Consider the following 23099-nt stretch of genomic DNA (forward strand, 5'->3'; position numbering starts at 1 on the left):
GGTAACTGCTATTGAACACCACACTAAAATGAAAGCTCTCTGCCTCCGAAAAGGAGGTATAATCTTCGGCTTTAAGGCCATAGGCAACCCCAGAGTGCACATTCAGCATTTCTCAAAAAGCTTTTCTGTGCGTCTACGAGGATGGTGGCTTTCTTAGTTTACTTGCTCCCATAAAGAAGATGAGGATGTCGCTTATTGCAGAATCTCTCTTTTGACGCTCATAGCATCACTCTTCAGCTAATCATTTTACCAGCAGATGTTAGACCAGGCTCCTGTGTGTAATCAGTGCAGTCTGCTGGTAAGATGGCCGAGGTGGTATCCTTTTGTCTGAAGATGGAGGACGAAAGTTAAGAAGCTCATCATATCAATCAGCCACAATTATTTCCCACAAGAACGACAACAGCAACCAGAATAAGTGGAGAAAATAACTCATATCCCGTATTGTGCCCGTGGAAACAAATTTCGCATTTATTTCCCCCCAACCTTTTGAAGGATCATTCGATTTCTTTCCGAAGACTGCATCCCCATCACAAGAATGTCTACTCCTCTCAATTTGCAGAACTGAAGGTCTCGAGGCAACATCTGCTAGCACACCTGAGGCACTGCTTCGGAATATTAACTACATGGACATCTGATTCCGGCACAGTCCGGAGCCTTTGTGGCCAGCACATAACTAATGCATAAATCTGCCAAGTAATTAGTATTCTTCTCAAGTGTGGTCCTCTAGTTCATCAAAATGACAACAGCTCATGCTCCAACTGGTTCAGATTGTCAGGCCCCTTCAGTAGATAACAGCTGCTGTAGCCAACAAAGTTGAAGGATTTCATATGGGTTCTGTTCTTGTACCAGATTTTCTATTTTTGGTAGATTGATTTGTATGTGGTGTTCATACCCACTTTTGAGCTAGTCAGTTTTGAGTGCTCTTGCCAAGTTCCTGTGATATCATTGTGTACTTGGTTAAGGCAGCATCAGAGGAACGGGCCAGAACATTCAAACCAACTGGAAGTCAAGCTGTGTCTCTTTTGGCATTTGTTGGAATTAGTTGAAGTCCTCTTTCTCATCCTCTGTTGCTCCCAATCCCTCCCCTTGCCTTCCTCCTTAACCTCATCTCTCTCTCACTTTTTTCACTTTTCTCTCCTTCTCTTTCTTCTTTGTACACTCTTGCATTCTGTTTTGTTCTCTCTCTCTCTGCCTAGCTGAGTGTGGAGCCACCTCTGTTGGAATCGAAGGTGTCTTGCTTTCACCCAATTACCCTGCAAATTATGCAAACAATCACGAGTGCATCTACCGCATCGAGACAGAGAGAGGCAAAGGCATTCGAATGGTGGCTACAAACTTCCAGCTCCTTGAAGGAGATTATCTTAAGGTATGTCTTAACTGTGGTGTCTTTAGCTCCTGGCCAAAAAATACAAAATATTATTGTGTAGAAACATAAGGCCTCCAAACATCGTTCAAAAGGCGCTAGTGAGTCAATGTAGTGAAAACAGCAAAGCATAGCAAGGATGTCTTAACTGGCATAAGCCCACATTGTTCGGAATAGTGGTTTTCATTTTCAGAAATGTAAGCATATATATCCTGTAGGTAGTATAAACAAGTAGCGCAGTAGCAAGCTCATTGGTTAACATTAATATTGTGATAATCAGATAGCTCAAAAGCTTAAGTGCCTATATGAAGACCCATATATAAATAACATATACTGTAAAAAGCAATAGCCTAAATATATTTCAATCATAAAAAGTTTTCATGCTACTTGCCACAATCTGCTTGGGGTGGTGAATCTGAAATCATAAGGTCTATGCAACATTACAAGACATAACATAAGCTGCTCTTTGTAAGTGGAGCCTACAGTGAGTGGCATGCTGCCTGAGCAACAGCAATTTTAGGTATCCTTGAAAAATTAAGTTGAGGATGAGGTAGATACTGAGAAAATTGGCGTAAGTACATAAACATATAGACCAATGGCTGATTTTGATACAACACAAATCTTATAGATCATAGCCTATGTTAGTTACTCCACTCTTGCCATTTTGTATTTTATTTCATATTTTCCAACTTTCCACATTTTTTGTCTCTGCGTTCCCCAATCTCTTTTGCTTTCTGTACTAACTTGTGAGCTAGGCCTAGGCCCAACTGAATGTATGCTAGCCCACAATATGGCCTCCTCTTAAAAAAATATGATGAACCTAGGCAAATGGAATCATGTCATAACGTCATAGCCAAATGTGTGCATAGTTTAATCATATTTCTATGATTCTATTTTGATAAAAGAACTAAAAACTGACTGTAATGAAATATAATAATTTAATTAATATGTAATTGTAACAACATTAATACATTAGTTAGTTGTTGTTAGTTGTAATTCCTCTGTACGTCCTGTTGGTGACCTCAACGTGGAGTAAGAAGCTCTTAGCCATCTACGACTACTCCGGAGCAAACGCATGTCTATATGCGTTTCCAAGTAAAACTTAAGTTACAATGCTTTTGGGAAATGCTTTGAAAATTTAAAATTATTAGTAAGAGGGATTCTACAAACTACTAAGGCTTGCAATGCTTTTGGGAAATGGGGTCCTGCCCTGAAGAGCATTTAGACCTTGCCACTTTGAAGCTATAGAGCTAAAACATTTATTAAAACATACATAATTCAACAAACTGAAGAAACTAAATGACATCTTATGAGGTCATACGAAGGTCACATAATTAGTTTTTCACTGACTGTGATTTTTTTTTTTAGATAGATCAGAGTTTCATATTTACATGTCTGGATTTTGCTCAAATGAAGGCTTTGAGAATGCATTTTTCCTCCCCAGATTTATGACGGTAGCGACAGTTCATCTCGGCTGCTGGGCAATTTTTCAGAGAGCGAAATGACTAATGTCGTCATCAACAGCACCTCAAATCATCTGTGGATTGAGTTCAACAGCAACGGGACGGGAACCAACAAGGGCTTCCGGGTGACATACAGCAGTAAGTTTGAGGCCCCAGAATGAGGAAATGAAACAGAATGGGAAGTATGTCAGCCTTGACGTGGGCGATCAGACAACAGCAGTGATAAGCATCCTCAGCACTTCACACACACACTTCACACACACACTCTGAAGTGATCATGGAGAAGACCAGGCGGTACATCCTCCCTATTCGGTATCCCTTCGCCATGAAACAGAGGACTTGAAAAAGACTAATTTAGTGTGACTTGTGGGAGATCCAACATTTATGGGATTTGCTTATTCATTATGTTTAAATTTCAGCCCGCATTAACCAGACACTAATACTAGGCTTAAAATGTGCTCAGCCTCCTCTTTGGTAAATGCAGATAATGCAGAGGGAAAAAAAGGATAAAGTAAAAAAATAAGACCAGTGAATCAAGGTCTCAATGTGATTCACCTGACAGTTTAGGTCAGACGACAAGTGACACCAGATGATTGATTATCATACATCACGCGTCTCTATGGATCCATCTGGACCTGTGAAAACAATATATGTCATGTGTGGTGATATGCAGCTCATTCAGACATGATGGAAAACCCCCAGATGCATCCCACAATAACTTACACATAAAACCTCATGTTTTACACTGACGATTGGTCTAAAAGATGTGATTGGTTGAGGATCCTAGGTAGGGTATACCTGGAATATGCACCCATCACAATACGCAGGCTTTCAATGTACTGGATGATCTTGTATATCGGACTGGTGGATATGTGGGAGGCTGTGGGCACGTACTCCCCTGATGGTGAGGAGGTGATGGTTATTAGCTTCATGTTCTCTGCTATATATGACTTTAGAGGACATTTAATACCACGTTTATTAGAGCATTGCACTGCTTGCCTCTGACATGTATTATCCTCAGTATAATTCCAAGCTTTCGCTCAGGGTATTTGTGTATGAATATATAATAGTAAAGATATTATTATAATGCACTGTACACACACAAATATATATGGCGTTCCTAGAATCCAAGCTTGAAATCATATATTTTTTAAATCAAATGTATCAAACCTTATCTACATAAATGCAGGTGTTCATTATCATGACTGGCGGTGCATTATGTAAAAACACGTATAACTGTGTTAAGGTAAACAGGACATTCAACCATAAAGGCAACAACATTTCCCCCATCAGTTGCAGTTGCAATAAACTCCTATACACAGAGCAATAAGATTAAGGTGCGCTATACAAGAGGATTTTGTGCTGTGCTAAGCATATGTTTTGCCACTAACAGACGAGGGTAAAATGCTTGAAGTTGTTTGCTAAATAGTGCCAGGCAGATGTTTTTTTTACTGTTCCACCTTTGTGTAATTATTGCACCAGAAAGCTCTCCCAGGCTTGGGGTTCATTCAAGTGGACAGATGGTTTTTTTACATCCGAAATGGGCCTCGAGTTTAACATGCATTTTTACAGGTTTTGACCTTGTCAAATGCGAAGAGCCGGGGACTCCAAATTACGGGTACAAGATTGAAGATAACGGGCATTTTGCCAACACGCGAGTGGTGTACAGCTGTAACCCTGGGTACACACTGCATGGAAGCAGCACTCTGACCTGCCTCAGTGGGGACCGCAGGGTGTGGGACAAGCCTTTACCATCCTGTGTCGGTGAGTCTCTCTCTCTCTCTCTCTCTCTCTCTCCCTACAGTACTGTATATATATATATTATATATCGTGGCAATCAAGGCTATCAAGGCAATATCATTTACCTCCCCTCTTTTATTACTAATTGCTATGTGACAGCTATTGGTATTTAAGGGAACGACTAATAAGTAATCGCTCAGATATCAGCCTTAATTTCAGCTTGCGAAAGTGTATAGAGCTTCCAAAAACTGCACTTATAAAGGAATTTTCAATTTTCAATGTTCATAATTTAATTTCTGAGATCTACACTTGAATACTGTTCAACATCTAGTGATTGAAAAAAATGTCACCATTGTCCCACAATTTTAGGTAAACGTGGGCCTGCAGCTGATTGGCAACACCCTTATAACAAAATAAGACTAGTTGGCAAGTTAGCAGAGAGTTCTACAGCTGAGCACTGGGTCTATGGCTTAGCTAAAGCCAGCAACTCCACACTTGAACACTCGTACCTTATTTGTTTTATAACATGTTTTATCACAAATCCACAAATAATGATGCATACTCACAGGTTGTGAACCTGAATCTCCTGCACAGTTTTTGAAGAAGTCTTCCATGAAGTGCTGGGCACACAAAATGTTAGCAACAGTGAAGCGAACAGCGGTAAAAATTAATTTCAACCCCTGACTTCTTTGTTGTTCTGCCCTTGGCAGAGCATACAAAAGAGATTTGTCCTCACAATGCATAACAGAATATCTTCTTGACATGGCTAAAAAAACTGAACAAACTTTCCCCAGCCCCCAGTAGTTGCTGTATGTTGTGTGAGGACGTGCCAAGCTTGCCATTAGGGTGAGGGCAACAAGGATTGTGTTATGAGATTGCGTCATATTGAAGCCAAGGAAAAGGGCTTGAATCCCAACAAGGTGTTTCAGGCAACTGAGAAAAGGTGTTTTCTGTGGGTTATTTCCGTCAGACGTGTACTTTGGGCCTTTGCAGGTTGGCAGACTCTTGACATGCAAAAAAAGCTATAACACACTAAATGCTTAATAGGTCCCTCTTTAAAGGTTTGGTAATATATCTATCAATCACACTCTTTTATAAACTTCATTGCAGTGCTGCCTATAAGACTCAATACTGATCAAAAGGACCCTAGCATATCCTTGAGCTCTACAACCCACATCTTATCATCAAACCCTATCTTGGCTTCAAATTGCAACCAGTATGGATGCCTTCCAAGTTCATTTTCAGGCGTCCAGCATCTATTGTTTCCCAAGCATCTGTTTGCCACATATGACCACAGAAGCTGGCTCCGCTCATTTTGACAGCTTGAGTGGACAGCAAAAAGTAATACTTTATTACACTGGAGATAATTCTAACGAGGAACAAACTAAACTGGAGCATGAGGTGTAATAACAACCAAGTGTGAAGGTAATAATATTTTGTTGATCAGGTGGTCCTTTTATTTATGGAACACAGAAACACCAGGGTTTGCCAGTGTTGTATATGGTGACACGTCGACCGGTGATGTTTGCCTATTTGTTCTTGTCTCTCTCAGAGAACTACCGGAACTCTGCTTTCAATGCATGCACTCTCTTTCTTCAAGTCTGAGGGCCTTGTTTTGTCTGCAGCCAAGGACCCTTTGTGCCTCTTTACTTTCCGCAAGCGTAGGGTTTTATCTTGTAAAGCAAGAAAAGGGCAAAATCACTACCCAGATTCCAGGTGCCGCATTTCAAATGCTGTCTGTGTCATTTAAAAAAAAAAAAAAAAGGTAAGGGGAAAAAAACGAGACACCCTGGCCTCTTATCCACCTGAGGGAATAAAGCCAATTTTGTTCCCAGGAATCTGAAACCAAAATAGAGTCACAGTGGGGTGTCACCCTCACCCTGTCCTGTTCCAAAGTGTCCCAGGGCCTCTGTGAAGTACCTCTAATGTTCAGGCAGCTTCCCTTTTCAGTTCTCGCTTCAATTAAGAGCTGGCTTGCTGTGATGCCTGTTTGTACTTTTTTTTAGCTCAATGGCGGTGGATAGAGGCTATATTTGACAAATTGCATGGATAGTGTTGCACCCCCCGTTTGTGTGTGTGTGTGTGTGTGAGAGAGAGAGAAAAAGAGATGGAGAGGAAGAGATTGAGAGAGAGAGAGAGAGAGAGAGAGAGAGAGAGTGTGCGCGTGTGCGTGTGTGCATGTGTACGCACGTGTGTCTAAGTGTGTTTGTGCGTGTGTGTGTGTGCATGTCTGTTTGCTAATGCTCTGTCTTCATTTCCTAATTAACAACACTGAGGTTTGACAAATTTTCATAGTGCACAAAAACGGTGTGAAAATTGATGGCAGTGCCTGCGGCGGATATTGCACTTATTTGTCGCATTAAGGGGAACACAAGGAGGATATTCATCCAGTCTTTATGTTTGTACACAGCGAGTCACCAAGGTTACATTTATTTAATGTATTTTAGTGCGTTTATTGATGACTCCACTTGGTGGATGGGGCTGCTGTAACATGCACCAGTAGGGAGGGGATGACGAACACAGCTGAGGATGTTTCCCTGTTTAACTGAGTGTTTGAAAGGTGTGCAGGAAAATCTGATGAGCACGTGCTGTGAGTAATTGCTCTTGTTTTCTTGCCAAGCCGAGTGTGGAGGTCACATTAAGGAGGCCACGTCTGGGCGGATATTATCGCCGGGCTACCCGGCGCCCTACGACAACAACCTCCACTGCACCTGGTCCATCGAGGCGGATGCGGGCAAAACAATCAGGTAATTGTCCTCTTCCTCAGTCATTGCCTTTGCTTTCTGCTCTTTTGCACAAATTCAGTGTTTGTGTTTTGATGCACTGCATAGCACTGTGTATCAGGGTGAATGTAGTATCTCACTCCACAAAGGAAGAGCCGTCTAATCGTTGTATCTACTTATTTGCAAGTGGAGAAGACAAAGATGCCATAGAGATGACAATAACACATTTGTATGATATCAAATACTGGCAATTTAGCTATCAAATGATTGAGGCTGTAAATGTCCAATGTAATCTGTCTCCTCTAGTTATTCAATGAGTCTGGAGCTCTATCAAGGTTTAGATATATAGGCAAATATGGAGATTTTCATCAAGGTTCATTGATGGAATAAATGGGCAATAGACTGCATATTGAGTTTCTGTTTAAATGGTAAGCTTTATAGTTTTTTGGCTAATAGCTGAGTTTGGAGTGGATAAGTAGGTTTAATGGTTTGAGAATGAATGTGAAAATAAATGAATGAATGGATAGATGGATGGATGGATGGATGAGTAAACAAATGAATTAATGATTTAGTGGTACATTAAAGGTGATGCATAAGAGAATTAATGGATAAATGAATGAATGAATGAATAATGAGTTATGAATGAATGAGTGGGTCAGTGAGTGAGTGAGTCAGTGAGTGATGAACCAGTAATAACTTGGTTTTCTTCAGCACAGCTACAGTTTATTAGTCAGTAATACAGCTCATAGGAATGGGGATCCTAATGTTAGGGAGATGATGTTGGGGACGCAGAGGAAGGAGAGGGTTTGTTTTGCCTTGCATTCGGTTTCTTTTATATTATGAAAAAAAAAAACAACATATTATGAAGTAATTAAAAAGTCACTCTGACAATATATTACTTTGAATACCTAAGGATATTTTTTGCCATTCCTTTTAAAACTTGTTTAAGCTGTATATGTATTTATTTATGTATTTTTATATCCTTTATGCATTGTAAACAGGAACATGTCTTATTCATTATGTCTGGTATGAGCAGTTTTAGATTTTTTTTTTTATAACTAACCTATGAGTAAAATTGTGTTCAGGAAGTCAATGGATTGACAACATGCACCCTAGTCTGTATTTGTCATTTAAAAAATGCTGCAAAATGTGATCTGAGACCTGCATCATGTTTTGTGCCGATAAACTGTGGTGAATATGGCATAAATATTCGTTTGCTGGCCGATTTAACGCCCCCAGCCTCCACTTCATCGTCTTCGACACGGAGGTGGACCACGACATCCTGAAGGTGTGGGACGGCCCTAGCGAGAGTGGCATCCTTCTGAAGGAATGGAGTGGCTCACTCCTCCCAGAGGACACGCACAGCACCTTCAACGTCCTGACCCTCCAGTTCGACAGCGACTACTTCATCAGCAAGTCCGGCTACTCCATACAGTTCTCAAGTAAGAGACGCTCCTTTTGGCAAATTGTTAATGTTGAGACTGATGTATTGATCTGTCAACAACCCCTGAAACCAAACATTGTATTGTTGTTCCAGTCCTGGTATGCATACTACACAGAGTAAAAATACGCTTGCAACCCAATTCCCACTGCCCAGTCAAAGACATATTTCTATTGCTTTAGCTACCACTGCCACAACTTGCAACGATCCTGGAACACCACAAAACGGGACCCGTTATGGAGACAACCGGGAGCCGGGGGACACCATCACCTTTCAGTGCGACCCGGGCTACCAGATGGAGGGGGATGCTGTAATCACCTGCGTGGAGCTCAACAACAGGTTCTTCTGGCAGCCAGACCCTCCCACGTGTATAGGTACATAGCCCACTCTTCTGATTGCCAGCTCTCAATTGGTGGTGCTCTGCCAGTTTTAGACATCACTATCACTACATGGAGGTAGTAGGAGTTTTATGACCTCTTATGACCAGTTGCATGGCTTTAGAAGTATTAAATTACTGAGGTTTTATGTGCTATTAACTATAACGTAGGTTGTTAAGCTACTCCACTGAAAACGAACTTTAAGAACTGACTTGAAAATAGGGCAACAAAGAGATGCTTCACAAGCTTGTTTCTAGTATATTTCAGATGCATGTTTACTAAAGTATTTCTGCACCCAAAGCTGCCAGCCAACAGGGCGGAAAGAGGGATTACCCAGTTTAAATAACAAAATCAAACAGAGGCCCCTGTGCATTTTAGTGAGGAATTACCTGTACATTAAGTCCTCCTAGGGGAAATTCCATCGCGCTCGAGTTTATGTGTTTCTGTCACCGCGGGTGTGGGCTAGCCTTGAACATCTGAAAATAATGCATGTTGCAGCGTGTGACTCCGATAAAACTCTCACTGGGCTCAGCTGTGCAGAGGCACCGTGACTCTCTGCCAAGCTTCAAATCCCAGGATCCGTTTTCCATTTTTTTTGTGCGTGTGTGCGAGTGTGTGATGGTGACTGGCTGTGTTTGTGTGTGTGTGTGTGTTTGTCTCTGCGAGAGTGCATCTATATGTGCGTTGGATATTCACTGCTTAAGCATTCAGACAGGGTTAACCAAAAACAAATATGTGTAGATGCAATTACACTTTGCTCATAGCTTTATTTTGTGCATTCCATCAATTTGATACAGCAGTACCTACAAATTATCAGCAGACCTCACTAGCTTCACACGCTAATTCTTATTCTGTTGGTTTTTTTCATGGAAAAAAAAATATTCAATTGCTTTAAGATACGACTGACCTCCTGGAGCAATTCCCACAGTGCTGAATATAGAAAAGCTGTGGGCTAGGTTTATTGCATGCTAACTAGCCCTGGCGTCACTGGATTATCGTTGCGCCTGACCGTGCTCCCCCCTGTTTGGATTCTAAAAGGAGGTGTTGCACAGGATGGAGTGGAGTGGATGATGGCGTTTGATGCTCTGGCTAGAGTCCACCTTTTTAACACAAATACAGCGTGTCCCTGAAAAGCTTCTCCTGCTGTTATGCACACTCCAAGATCATTGTCACGGAGGCAATAATGCTGTATTCTCGCGGACACGATGAAGATAAGCATCGCTTTTAGCACTGGATTTATTACAGCACATTTCATCTGGTCTCCTGAGCCACCAGCAATGACATGTTACCATTGTGTGGCTCTGGGCTTGTAGGGAACTGGTAGACAATATCTTCACAAACTCAACATACAATGAATCAGTACAAAAACACAGCAATAGTTGTCTTGATGTTGTACGTCTTAAAATGTGTTTTATAATATATATTTAGATTAAGAGTTGTTTGACTTCAGGCATTTTGTAAGAGTACATAACTTGACAATTCAAAACATGTACATATGCATGCGTACCACAACCCCCTGCCACCCACACACACGCACACACACACACACACACACACACACAACACACACACACACACACACACACACACACACACACACACACACACACACACACACACACACACACACACACACACACACACACACACACACACACACACACACACACTCACTCACAATGGAATGGCAGTGCCCCTCAGCCTGTTCATAACACCATCATACCTCCCTCACAGACGCAACAGCCAGACTCATCTCACACCGGTCATCCCTCAGGTCACTCAGACAGCCAGTAAGGCCATAGTGTCTCTTCTCCTGACCCTCGAGCCTCCGCTGCTAGCACCTCTAAACCTCCTTCTCTGAAAGGGATGGTTTCCCCGACCACCTCTAACACCCACAGACACAGACACACACACACACACACACACACACACACACAGCGATGGTTTCCCCGACCACCTCTAACACCCACAGACAAGGAGCAATCACGCTTCTCCCGGCTCCATGGGCCCGAGTAGAGCAAGACGAAGCGCAGCTGGGACCGGGGCGCTGATCCCAGCTGTGTGATGCTAGACTTGGCAGCTCTCAACTCAAGCCAAAGCCCCTTGGCAGATGTTGATTAATGCATGCTATTCAGCCCTCATAAAAAAAATAAAGAATTAATGATGGGAAACTTTTTTATGGTGTCTGCCCACGCATTTGGGAAAAAATAGACAGAAAGGGAAAAAAAAAATCGAATGCTACCGTGTTAGGGATTTTGCACGGATACCAGCAATCATCGATTCATGAGAGGTGGTTCACAGTCAGCTTGCTTCCGGCGATTTGGTGAACTGTTTGTTTGTCATTACCCTGTGTGTGTTTATTGAGGGATCATATTAAAACTCCTCAGGAGCTCACTGATGCCCCCACTCTCCTTGTTGTGATAGCTACCTGCGGAGGCAACGCGTCAGGACCTGCTGGGGTAATTCTATCACCCAACTACCCCCAGCCGTACCCACCAGGAAAGGAATGTGACTGGCGGATAAAAGTCAATCCCGACTTTGTGGTTGCTCTAATATTCAAAAGGTATGGCGCTCACGTCGCACTGCTGTCTAATGTGAACAGATGGGAATCAACATCATAGCGGTGACTGTTTTCAAAACCAAACGTGACATGTACAATTTGATGTTTTTTCTTTCTTCATGACTGATTTTGTTTGTAAACTTTTTTTTTCTTCTGGCACTTGTACATTACTGAGCAACCCACAGGGCCACTAAAGGTCAGCAGAAAAAACTATTTTTACAAGAATGATTCCGTTTCTACGCCCCTCAGTTTAACCTGTGATCAAGTTCTCCCTTTTATGATGCGAAGCACCTTTCAACTCCCCTGACGTCGAAGCAGCAGATGGCTTATGTTCTCTGGGTGGTGTTCCAATCTCATGTTGGATGTTTTCTTCTTTTTATTTGTATTCTGTCTCTCACTCTTTCTCTCTTTCTTTCTTTATCTCACCCCATCGCTGCTTAGTTTCAACATGGAGCCCAGCTACGACTTCCTGCACATTTATGAGGGCGAGGACTCTAACGGGCCGCTGATTAGCAGTCTGCAGGGCACCCAGGCCCCGGAGAGGATCGAGAGCAGTGGAAACAGCCTCTTCCTGGCGTTCCGCAGCGACGCCTCCCTCGGGATGTCGGGCTTCGCCATCGAATACAAAGGCAAGTCCCCAGTGGCAGGTAGCCCGTGCCTGATGGAACCCCTGCCTTCCCCTGTCTTAGATGTACTCTTAGAAGAGCGAGAGACAACCAGTTGCAATATCTCTCTCTGTCTCTCTCTCTCTCTCTCTCTCTCTCTCTCTCCTTGTCTCTCTCTCTCCCTCTCTCTTATTCTCTTCACTTTAGCCACCTCAGGCATTTCCAGCTTTTGGTCCTTAACTATTCATGATGTTGAGATTTTGTCAGGCAAATATCTGTACTTGAAAGCTGTGGCTCGGCCTGAGTCAGATGCCCAGCCAGGGCTGTGACATTTTTTTTTTCACCAGAAGATATGTGGGAATGACTTATTACGTCGGATGATATCACTTGGGTTGTGCAATGAGATCATCCTAATTCCAATGGTGGGCATGGTGGGTGGAGCAGAGTTAACTCATGTTGGTGCTAGTTGCATTGGTAGGGGGCAGCCTCATAATCATGGCTGAGAGAAGCTTCCATGTCTGACAGTCATTTTCATTCCTGACAAATCTACATACACACACACACACTCACACACACACACACACACACACACACACACACACACACACACACACGCACACACGCACACATACACACACGCACACCCACACACAGCAGTGCACAGGTTTAATATTCGAAACTGACAACAGTTTAGATATACGTAGGCAGTTTGTCACAAGCGTTTGCACAAAATGTGTACATCTGCATCCCCAGCCTATCACAGTCTGTCATACATGTGAAGTTGTGCTGATTGCTGTGATGTTGGAATGTTGTCTCTCTGATTTTTGAGGGGACTGAAATGGAAGATGAGGCTGACATTATTTTCAATCAGATCTTAGGGGATGTTAGAAAAATTGGGGAGAAAGTGGGAACAGATCGTTCTGATGAGATCAGCTTGAAGTATTTAGGGTTAGCGCCTGCTTTGATTTGAAATTCCATGTGATGTTATTACATGACCAGGATGACTAACAGTAGTTTCAGAACAAAAGATATGAATTCATAACCCCAACACACTCACACACACACACACACACACACACACACAAACACACACACACACACACACAAACACACACACAGAAACACACACACACGTACACTACATAATCACCCACCCATTTCAAATCTACTAACATCCTGTTCTCAATTTCAACAGTTCTCTCATTCTCATTTTCGCTGAAAAACATCATCTGCATTGTATTTTTGGCTCCGAAAACCAATCTCCAGCCCTCTTTTGGGTGCGTCCCACACCGATGGGCACAATTAACTTACAAGGTGATAGGGCGATAAGGCTGGATTAGAAAAATGAGCCACACGAGCGCGGCCGTCAGATTGAAAATTGGGGATGACTCATCCTTTGTATCACCTTGATGTGTTGGTGTAATATCCAGTGTTGCAGGTATGTGCTCCCTCTGAGCAGCCACTGGTCAACACAGAGGGCTATGGAGGAATATCAATTTGTGGACCAATTTTCATGTTTGTGAGAACACAGAGGAGAGGGGGAAGCAAAAAAAGCTAAAACAACAACAACAAAGAGGGATGGCTTCATATAGCAATGCACTCCAAACTATTTGTGTTCTGATCCATTTTCAAAGGCTGAAGTACTTGGAGTACCTGTGTGTGTGTGTGTGTGTGTGTGTGTGTGTGTGTGTGTGTATGTGTGTGTGTGTCTGTGTTCGTTTGTGTGTGTGTGTGTGTGTGTGCGTGTTCGTGTGCATGTGCTTGTGTTTTTGTGTGTGTGTTTGTGTGCCTGTGAGAGAGCGAGAAAGAGAGTGTGTCTGAGGATGTATTTGAGAGTGTGTTTGTGTGTGTGTGTTTGTGTGCCTGTGAGAGAGAGTGTGTGTCTGAGGATGTATTTGAGAGTGTGTTTGTGTGTGTGTGTTTGTGTGCCTGTGAGAGAGAGTGTGTGTCTGAGGATGTATTTGAGAGTGTGTTTGTGTGTGTGTGTTTGTGTGCCTGTGAGAGAGAGTGTGTGTCTGAGGATGTATTTGAGAGTGTGTTCGTGTGTGTGTTTGTGTGCCTGTGAGAGAGCGAGCAAGAGAAAGATAGTGTGTCTGAGGATGTATTTGAGAGTGTGTTCGTGTGTGTGTTTGAGTATCTGAAGGACTGTGTGTCGTGGTCTTTCCCTCCCCATTGTTGCACTCTTGTGATTGTGGCGCGGACGAGATTGCGTCGCACCACAGCAATTTCGCCGATAGAATCTCCAGCCTTCCCTCCCTCTCTCCCTCTCTCCCTCCCTCCCTTTTTTACCTCCGTCTTCCAGTAGCAGGAGCTACAAGGGGAAAAAAGAGAGTGGGCTGTCAGCTGTCACGCAGTTCGGCAGCCCCTCCCAGCAGCTCCACCACCTCCGGAGCTTTCTCCAACTGTTCTGTCCGGAGCGTCTGCCCACTGGCAGAAGGACATGCGAGCTAGAGAGACAGAGAGAGAGCTAGAGAGACAGAGAGAGAGAAAGAGACAGAAAGAGACAGAAAGAGAGAGGGAGAGACAGATGGAGAGAGAGAAACAGAGAATAGAGAGGGAGTGAGAGAGAGAGAGAGAGAGAGAGAGAGAGACAGACTCACCTCACTTCACGACCCCTGGCGCTGGCTGACCGTAATGTGTTGTGCCCTGAAGCAGGTCTACCTGCTCTTTTGCTCACCTGTAAAGTCTGATGCACGCTTGATCACAAGCAGTAGTGGCAGGGATCTTACCTGAAGCTCACTCAAGCCTCTCAGTGAATCAGTCAATTACTCTCTCAATCTATTTATATGATCTGTAATCTATCTACTCTATCCATCGATCTACCTACACAGGTAAAAAACTCTAATGGAAATGAATTGATCTGAACTGATTGAGATGAAGTAAACCACTGTTCAGACACCCTTTGGGCACCTTCTACAGAGGGTAGAATGTACTCTATACAAAATGATCCTCTCTTCTATCTTTCTATGTGTCTATCTATCCATCCATTAGTTCCTCCATTGATCCATTTACCCATCCATAATAACATGTACATGTATATAAATGCATTTCACAATGTAATGGGGTCTCCTAATAATATAGAAGCAGATGCAATTTAGCTGGGAGTGTTGTGTTCTTGTGATGCTTTTCCATACATAGATGTAACCTGCGCGTCATCACAAATGGACAGGTAATGCGTTATGAAGAGCAAAATCATTGGAAGTGGTATCAGAATCACATTTGCCCCATTATTATGATTCTTCAAATTACCCTTTTCTGTGGTAGTCTGCACACATTGTGCCTTCATGGATGACCCTACATTACGCTAAAAGCATAGTATCTATATATGTATTGATTTTTGCCCCCCCCCCCCCCAACAGAAAAGCCCCGGGAGGCATGCTTTGACCCTGGCAACATAATGAATGGATCTCGAGTGGGAATGGACTACAAATTGGGTTCAACTGTGACGTATTACTGTGACTCGGGCTACACCATAGCCGGACTGGCCACCCTGGCATGCATCATGGGGACAGATGGGAAGCCTGTGTGGAACAAGGCTCTTCCCACATGCAAAGGTAAGCATCTATGTGCTTTTCATTACCAAAAGGGGTTTTGTGCGTTGTTCTTGGAAAGCCTGTGCAACTGAATGACGACCTTCTTAGGGTAACCTCTATTGTGGAGTGGGGGTAAACACATTCTAAAGTGATGATTTCTTAGCATGTTCAGGAAGAACTAATTGAAAAGTAATTTTTTTCTCATGAATATTTTGTCATATGAAAATAAAAATCAAACATTTCTCAATGGTGCAATTCCTTTCGCTGTTTGCAACGGTGAAGGTGCAATGGATTTGCTGTTTTGTTCCCGTTCTACTCCTCTTGGTAACTATGCCAATAATAAGCCAGCATTTAAAAGGATTTAAATGGATTCTCTATTGGCTTACACAGAGAGAAAGACATGGGCAAGGACCGTAGACAGACCAGGGCCAAACTCCTTGTCATTTATTGACAGGTGTGGGCGCTTCAGAGGGGACAACTGCCACTCTTTATTCTTCACCCTTCGTCCTTTCGCTTTATAGCCCTGTGTTTTTCCCACTCTTGCACTCTCTAGCACTCTCTCTCTCTCTCTCTTTTGCATTCTCTCTGTTTCTCTCCTTTCTCTACCCCTCTCTGTCTCTCTCTTCATCTCTCTCATCTCTCTCATGACTCTATCTCTCTCATGGATGAGGCCTTCAGAGTAGCTGAGTGGCTGTGGGGGCACTGACACACACACACACACACACACACACACACACACACACACACACACACACACACACACACACACACACACACACACACACACAAACACTTTCTGTAGACACATACCATCTAAGCTTGAGAGGACATAAAGTACATACCCTTCTCCCATATAGGATGCTCAGGGTTGAATACACAGTGTTCCCAGAGATGCTTCTGATGTGGTATGTGAATTTGCATTGGTGAAACTATTTTAGAATTGTGTTTATGTAAAATCACTGGTGTAGTAGAAGGTTTTTCAAACAGTGTTCTACAGCAGGGGTTTTCAACCAGGGGTCCGTGGCCCCATGGTGGTCCGCGATGGCATTGCAGGGGATCAGCGGCATGAGCCTATGTTGATCAGTTCACCATTGCATTTTTAAAAATGTTATGAATTTGCTTTGATATTTCAACAAACACTGTTCTATAGTGTTCATTTGGTCTCTGCCACTGAGAACTGAGCGAGCATAGGAAGTGATTGGTGGGAGCCAGCTGAGTGTATTATGCATGGGACTGCTTGCCCTCTTGAAATCCCATGCAGAACCGCTAAACCATGCATGACATGCGTACAGACACCTGGAGAGGTCGGTGACAGTGTCAGTAATCTGCCCCTTTGGTGTAGGCTCGTGTGTGATCATCGTTTGAGTTCCGACTCTGCATGTCTGAGGCGACTCCGGCTGGGCAACACGTATGACTGACTGGGTGATGACACGGAATATGTATCCGTGTATTACTGGAGGCATCTAGAACGATAACATGCTTGCCAAACTGCATATAGATATATACCTTTCAAATATATGCCAACACCGGCTGCTTTAAACTGGTATGTGACGTGCAATAAAAAGGGTATGCTGGGACTCTTGGCAATTGTAATTTTGCAGGATTTATATTTTTTAACTGTGGAAATACTGTAGGTGTTTTGTCCCAAATTTTAAATGCAATGTCAGGGAATCTATTTTTACAGAAAGGAGTGCATTTTAATTCTGGCTATATTTTTTATTTATTTATCTATTGCAGGCAGTATTATGTGGGGAGTGAAGAGTCATTTGGAAGTGGCGAATACACAGCCATTTAGGAAAGGCAGAACACACAGGTTAATCCCCTTTAGCAACCCTGAGCCAGAACTCTCCACAGGAAAGGATTAGGTTGTAAGGGGTTAGACAGGAGGCTGTTAGCGATTCACAAGGCTGTTCTACAGTGGCACAATGGCCTCCATTGATCAATAAACTAAGCTTCAAAGAGTGAGCATAATGAAGTAAATGCTGTTTGGTGTTGTTGTTGTTAGCTGTGGCGGTTTTTCACGCCTCAGAGTAAAGACATTTTATGGCTTGTCTGTGATGACAATAGGCAGCAGAGGTGAAGTTAAAATTGATTTGAGAGGTGAAGTGTTCTTTTTTTTTTTCTTACAAAATAGAAGGTGCACGCTAAGCACTATGGAAATCACTTTGTGCGAGCCAAAGGGATGTGTGATAAGGCATGAGGAGGATTTTGTCATCATCTTCTGACCACTCTTATCGCTAATCCTTACAGACTATTACCATATAACGTATGGTTAGTCTGTGCTTCTCCATATTTAATTAGAAGAATGACGTATAGCTACCCCAGTGTAGATGTGCAAAATCATTATGGAATATGATTACAAAGACTAAAATTGAAACAGAGAATGATAAAGGAATATGAACTCAAAATGATATATTATGATACAGGTATATGCACATAAATGGAGAGAGCCTTATTATAATAGTCATAACTCATTAATTGCATGAGTTGTTCTTTGAGGCTAGTGTGTTCAACTTTGGGGTCAAACCTTGACTCTAGATCTATGACTACTTAAGAGCTAAACAAATAGGAGGTTGGCAAGGAACCGTTGTGTAATACATCTCATTACCCAGGTGCTGAAAATGTTAGCAAAGTTACACACGTCAACACACGCCTGCATGCTTCTCTTTAAGACTTGGATTTTGTGGCTCTTGCATTGAGAGAGAGAGATTTTTTTCTAAGGTGCACAGCAAATCTGTGTCTTTATTATGTTCAGTGGTTCAAATGGTAGAAAAGTACACTGTTCTCTAAATCACCGTCGAGGTGTGCGCTCTTGAGTAGCAGGGAGAGTAGAGTCACGTGTCAGGTATGCAGATCAGGCAGGGTGACTGTGGAAGACTCCATTTGAATGTTAAGCTCCTCTCTTCTCCTCACTGCCGACCTTCTAGCGCTGCCGATTGCGGAAATGATTACTGATGTCCCCAGCAACACCCGTCTGATGAAAGGAATCATTATTTATTCAATCATTACTGTGGGCAGAAGAACGGCGCCTATGTCTGCCTCCGTAAAAAACTCCACTGAGCTCGGAAATCCTTTTAAATGTATATTATTACTTTATCAGTTTTGCGAGTTCAGGTTTTACTGCCTACCGTGTCAGAGGAAAATGGACAGATTAATATTATTATTAGCATTATTGTTTTATGTTGTGGCTGTTTTGGCTGGAGTTTGTACACTTTCTTCCCCTGACAAGTTAAAAAAAGAACAGGCAATAACCATTTGGCATCTTTCTGGGGGGTTTATTTTTGGCAGCTGTTTGGAATACTGATGCTCTCTCAGGCTCTTCCTTGGGCTTTTAGACAAAACTAATTAGAAAAGGGTGAGATCCCTTTAAATAATAAAGGATTTTCTCCCCTTTCTCAGCTTCTCTCACCCAAACAGGTCTTTTATGCGTTTCCATAGAAACTGAAAGACTGTCTCAGTGCTCTTGAATGAGGAATCTTCCACGGCTGTAAATAGAAAGGGGATGTGTGTGTGTGCGTGTGTGTGTGCGTGTGTGCGTGCGTGCGTGCGTGCGTGCGTGCGTGCGTGCGTGCGTGCGTGTGTGTGTGTTCATGACTGTGTGAGTCAGAGAGAAAGAGAGAGAGTCCGTGTGTATGTGTGTTTATGTGTGGTTGACACAGAGAGACAGTGTGTGTGTGTGTGTGCTTGAAAGAAAGATAGAGTGAGAGAGGTAGAGTTTGTGTGTGTGTGTGTGTGTGTGTGTGAGAGAGAGTGAGTGAGGGAGAGAGGAAGAGACAGAATGTGGAAAACAGTGTGAGTGTGAGAGAGAAAGAGAGGTTAAAGCACCATGGTATGTCGCCTCTTTGAGGCGCTGTTGACACACAACATGAGAAAATGGGACACATCATATGGCTTACACAAAGACACGCGAGTGCACCAGCTCCTGTGTGTCTGTGCTGTCTGTGCTAGAGAGAGACAGACACAGAGGAAGAGAGAGACAGAGAGAGGGGAACAATGTGGAGTGTTCTTTCCACCTAGACCGAAATTCCCTTACTACTTACCTATCTCTCTCTCCCTCCCTCCCCCTCTCCCTCCCTCCCTCCCTCCCTCTCTCTCCCTCCCTCTCTCTCCCTCCCTCTCTCTCTCCCCCTCTCCCTTCCCCTCCTCTGTCTCTGGCCACTCTTCTCTGGCTCTCTGGCTGCTCTCTCGTATCTGTGTGATTACATGGATATTTTCAGTGGCTGGCTCTTGCAGGGAAGCCGGGGAAGGTCAGGTGGCTGCCACATCTGCTGTCATGAGGCTCATGAAAGGGAAGAACACATGGAGATGCGTATTCGCCAGTCACTGCTTTCATTCGAGTACAAAGTAAAAAGCTGCTAGTGAACGACTGCTAATGAACCATTTGGTCTTTTGTCCTTCTGTTGCCTGTAATTATAGGTGTCAATATGTTGTAAATTATTGGTTAATTCTATACACAGAGAGATGTTTATTTCATGTACGTAATTTGTGTGAGAGTGTGTGTGTGTGTGAGGGTGAGATAGAGAGAGAGAGACACTGTCTTTTCTTGTGATTGTGGATGGTTATGCTTTTTTTGTATGTGAGTTTTTTGACTGTACAGACCAAGTAGGTTGAATAGATATGTTTGTCAAACTGCAGATATAATAGCAAAATGCATATTCCCAGCTGCCAACTGAAACTTTGAAGGTTTCATCTCACATCATGTTTTTCTGGTTGTGTGCATCCCTTTAAATCTAGCGGTTTATCCTGAATATTTCACCATGTAAGCTTTTTTTTTTTTACTTGTTGGCATGGAATCATGTGTCTTGGAATTTTCTCTGCTTGCTTTTATCGGGATCAGTGTCGTCTGTATAATTCAGCAGACTTAAGAAAAGTCAACCTACATTTCTAAATTTGGACTATGTAGAGCCACGAATCCCAGGTTGCCTGCTTTTTTTTGAGAACATCTCCTTTGTGCTTTTATATATCCTTCTCTTCTCTTCTCCCTTGTTCCATCTTTTGCTGCTTCTTCATCTCATCTTATTTTCCTCATGCATCTCCAGTCTTTTCTCCATGTCTTTCTACTGCACGTCTCCTTCTTCTTCTTCTCCTCCTTCTTCTTCTTCTTCTTCTTCTTCTTTACCCCTATCTTTCATTTGCAAAATCCGGTCTTGTCAGCATTAAAAAAACTCTGCAAAAAGTCATTACAAAAAGCCTCAAACCATATCAAATTAAAGAACCCTGTAAAGTGCTGTTAACGATAAGATAGCATTACTCTGCCAAACGTGACAGTCTGGGGGCTCAAGCTCTGACACTGATGTCAGTTCAAAAGAATAACTCAGCATATTTTCTGCTATTAAGAATGACTGAATTTGTTTCCAATACCTGAATTTCCATTGGTACACTGTAAAATATTTCACCGTAATTTTACAGTAAATTACTGGCTAATAATTGCATTCATTTCACGGTAATTTTACAGTAATTTATTGTAAATATTTCACAGTAATGTACTGTACATGTTTTACAGTAATGAACTGTAAAAATTTCACAGTAAAATGCAATGCAACTACAGCAGTATATTGTAATTTCACAGTTGTCATGCCATTGGATTACTGTGATTTGGCAGTATGTAGCTGTGGAATTACATCGTCTTGCTGTATATAAATTACAGCAATTGTCTATTTTTACTGTAAAAGTAATGCCGGTAGCCAGAAATTTACTGTACATTTACAATTTAAGTAACACTGCAAAATACTGCACATTTGACTTGTAAACTGTGATTTAACCACAAAAACGTGCTCTAGATTTGCTAAATTAAAAGTCAAAGCAAGAACGAAGACAACAAAGACAATACTCATTTTAACTTTTTAATAATGATACAAGTATTACATTCACAATAACTTTGTTCATACCAAAGTACTTAAAGTCACGCTCAAGTTGCATTTGATCGATGGTAGACCTATAGTGTGGCAAAATGTCTGTAAATTTAACCTGTGTGAGCATGTGTCTGGGACTTTTGTTCAGTTTATTCAGCATACAAAGGTGCATAGTAACACTCCCTATTATTAGTATCAGTGAGGTGTACCTAACTGTCCTCGGTCATACCTGAAAGCCACTGTTCTGAAGACACATATGTATAGACCACAGAGGACCAGGATCTCTGCAGCATTGCAAGCCAATTGATACACCCTTAAAGTGTGAGGCTCTGTCTTGTACATTTAAATGTGACACTGTCACCCCTCTTGTCAAGCATTTAAAGACACACATAAAAGACGGATTGGAAACTAAATGCCAATTCAGAGGTTGCAACCACAGCTTTACAGTTGCATCCAGTTTTGCCTCACATGTTTCCAGGAAACATGCAAGTAGACGTGGAGAGGATCTGGATAATTTGGTTCTAGATAAGTCTGTTCCCACAGAGCCTTTGAATCAGCCTGAGTCTAGTCAGTCATGTTCAGATATTTCTAATGAACCAGAAATGCCATTTGCTGTGGATGAAACCCTCTTTTTTTTTTTTTTTTTTTTACAAAACCTTACACTTAAAATTACAAGCTAAGCTATTGTTACCAGCAAGTACCATTCAAACAATAATTAAGGACTTTCAAAATACCAATGAACTTGGCCTGTCACATTCACTTCTGATTCTGAGTGAGAAGTTGAAGGTACTTGGAACTCCTGAAGCCACTATTAGCAACATCATTGATGGATTCAATGCAGGGGAATGTGCAGTGATCTTGAAGTGTGCTGAAATGAAAGAAAAAAGATTATGAAAATTAATTTAACATATATCTGCATCCAAATATTGTCAGACAATTCACAAACTATCCCTTTTTTGATGCACTGCATGAGGACAATACAAATACTGAGAACAAAACAACAAAATGTTTGCTCAAATCCTATAACTTTCGCACTTCCCATGTATTGTTTTATATGTTTTACCATCAACCTGGAATTGGCTTCCATTGTATGGCAAAGACCTTAAAATACAGTTCATACTTTAAGGATCACTGCTAAACTAACCCGTCGACAATTCCATTGGTCTAATAGAAACTTCAAGCCTCCAAATTTAGTTTGATGAAACATCCAATAGTGGATCAAAGTACAATAGTAAAAAAAAAAAAAAATACCTTTGGGTATGTGTTCTTGGGTTCTATGTGTTCTTCTAACCTCAACAGCCTGCTCCACTCTTGATAACTGTCTCTGAAAAAGAATAGGAAGGAATTAGTGACAAATACTGATAAGAGATAGTAGTCTAGCAAAAGCATGCATATCCCTCCTATCGATATTTAAAGATCGCCAAATGAGAACACATAATTTG

At 42.2% G+C, this 23099-nt stretch overlaps 1 protein-coding gene across 2 annotated transcripts in view; it reads left to right on the forward strand.

Annotated features, from left to right (window-relative positions):
- LOC308373388 (CUB and sushi domain-containing protein 1) overlaps positions 1-23099 on the forward strand; it is a gene marked incomplete at both ends in the record, with an annotated part of 288794 nt that overhangs the window by 210577 nt on the left and 55118 nt on the right. For both annotated transcript variants that reach the window (XM_080848876.1, XM_080848877.1), the window contains 9 exons: positions 1197-1366; positions 2808-2964; positions 4399-4590; positions 7187-7313; positions 8529-8731; positions 8913-9104; positions 11532-11670; positions 12109-12296; positions 15632-15826. In XM_080848876.1, the coding sequence (XP_080705002.1) occupies positions 1197-1366; positions 2808-2964; positions 4399-4590; positions 7187-7313; positions 8529-8731; positions 8913-9104; positions 11532-11670; positions 12109-12296; positions 15632-15826 (1563 nt within the window). The remainder of the gene's footprint in view (positions 1-1196; positions 1367-2807; positions 2965-4398; positions 4591-7186; positions 7314-8528; positions 8732-8912; positions 9105-11531; positions 11671-12108; positions 12297-15631; positions 15827-23099) is intronic.

The sequence above is a fragment of the Sprattus sprattus genome (assembly GCF_963457725.1).
Source record: "Sprattus sprattus genome assembly, chromosome: 12".
Lineage (NCBI taxonomy): Eukaryota > Metazoa > Chordata > Actinopteri > Clupeiformes > Clupeidae > Sprattus > Sprattus sprattus.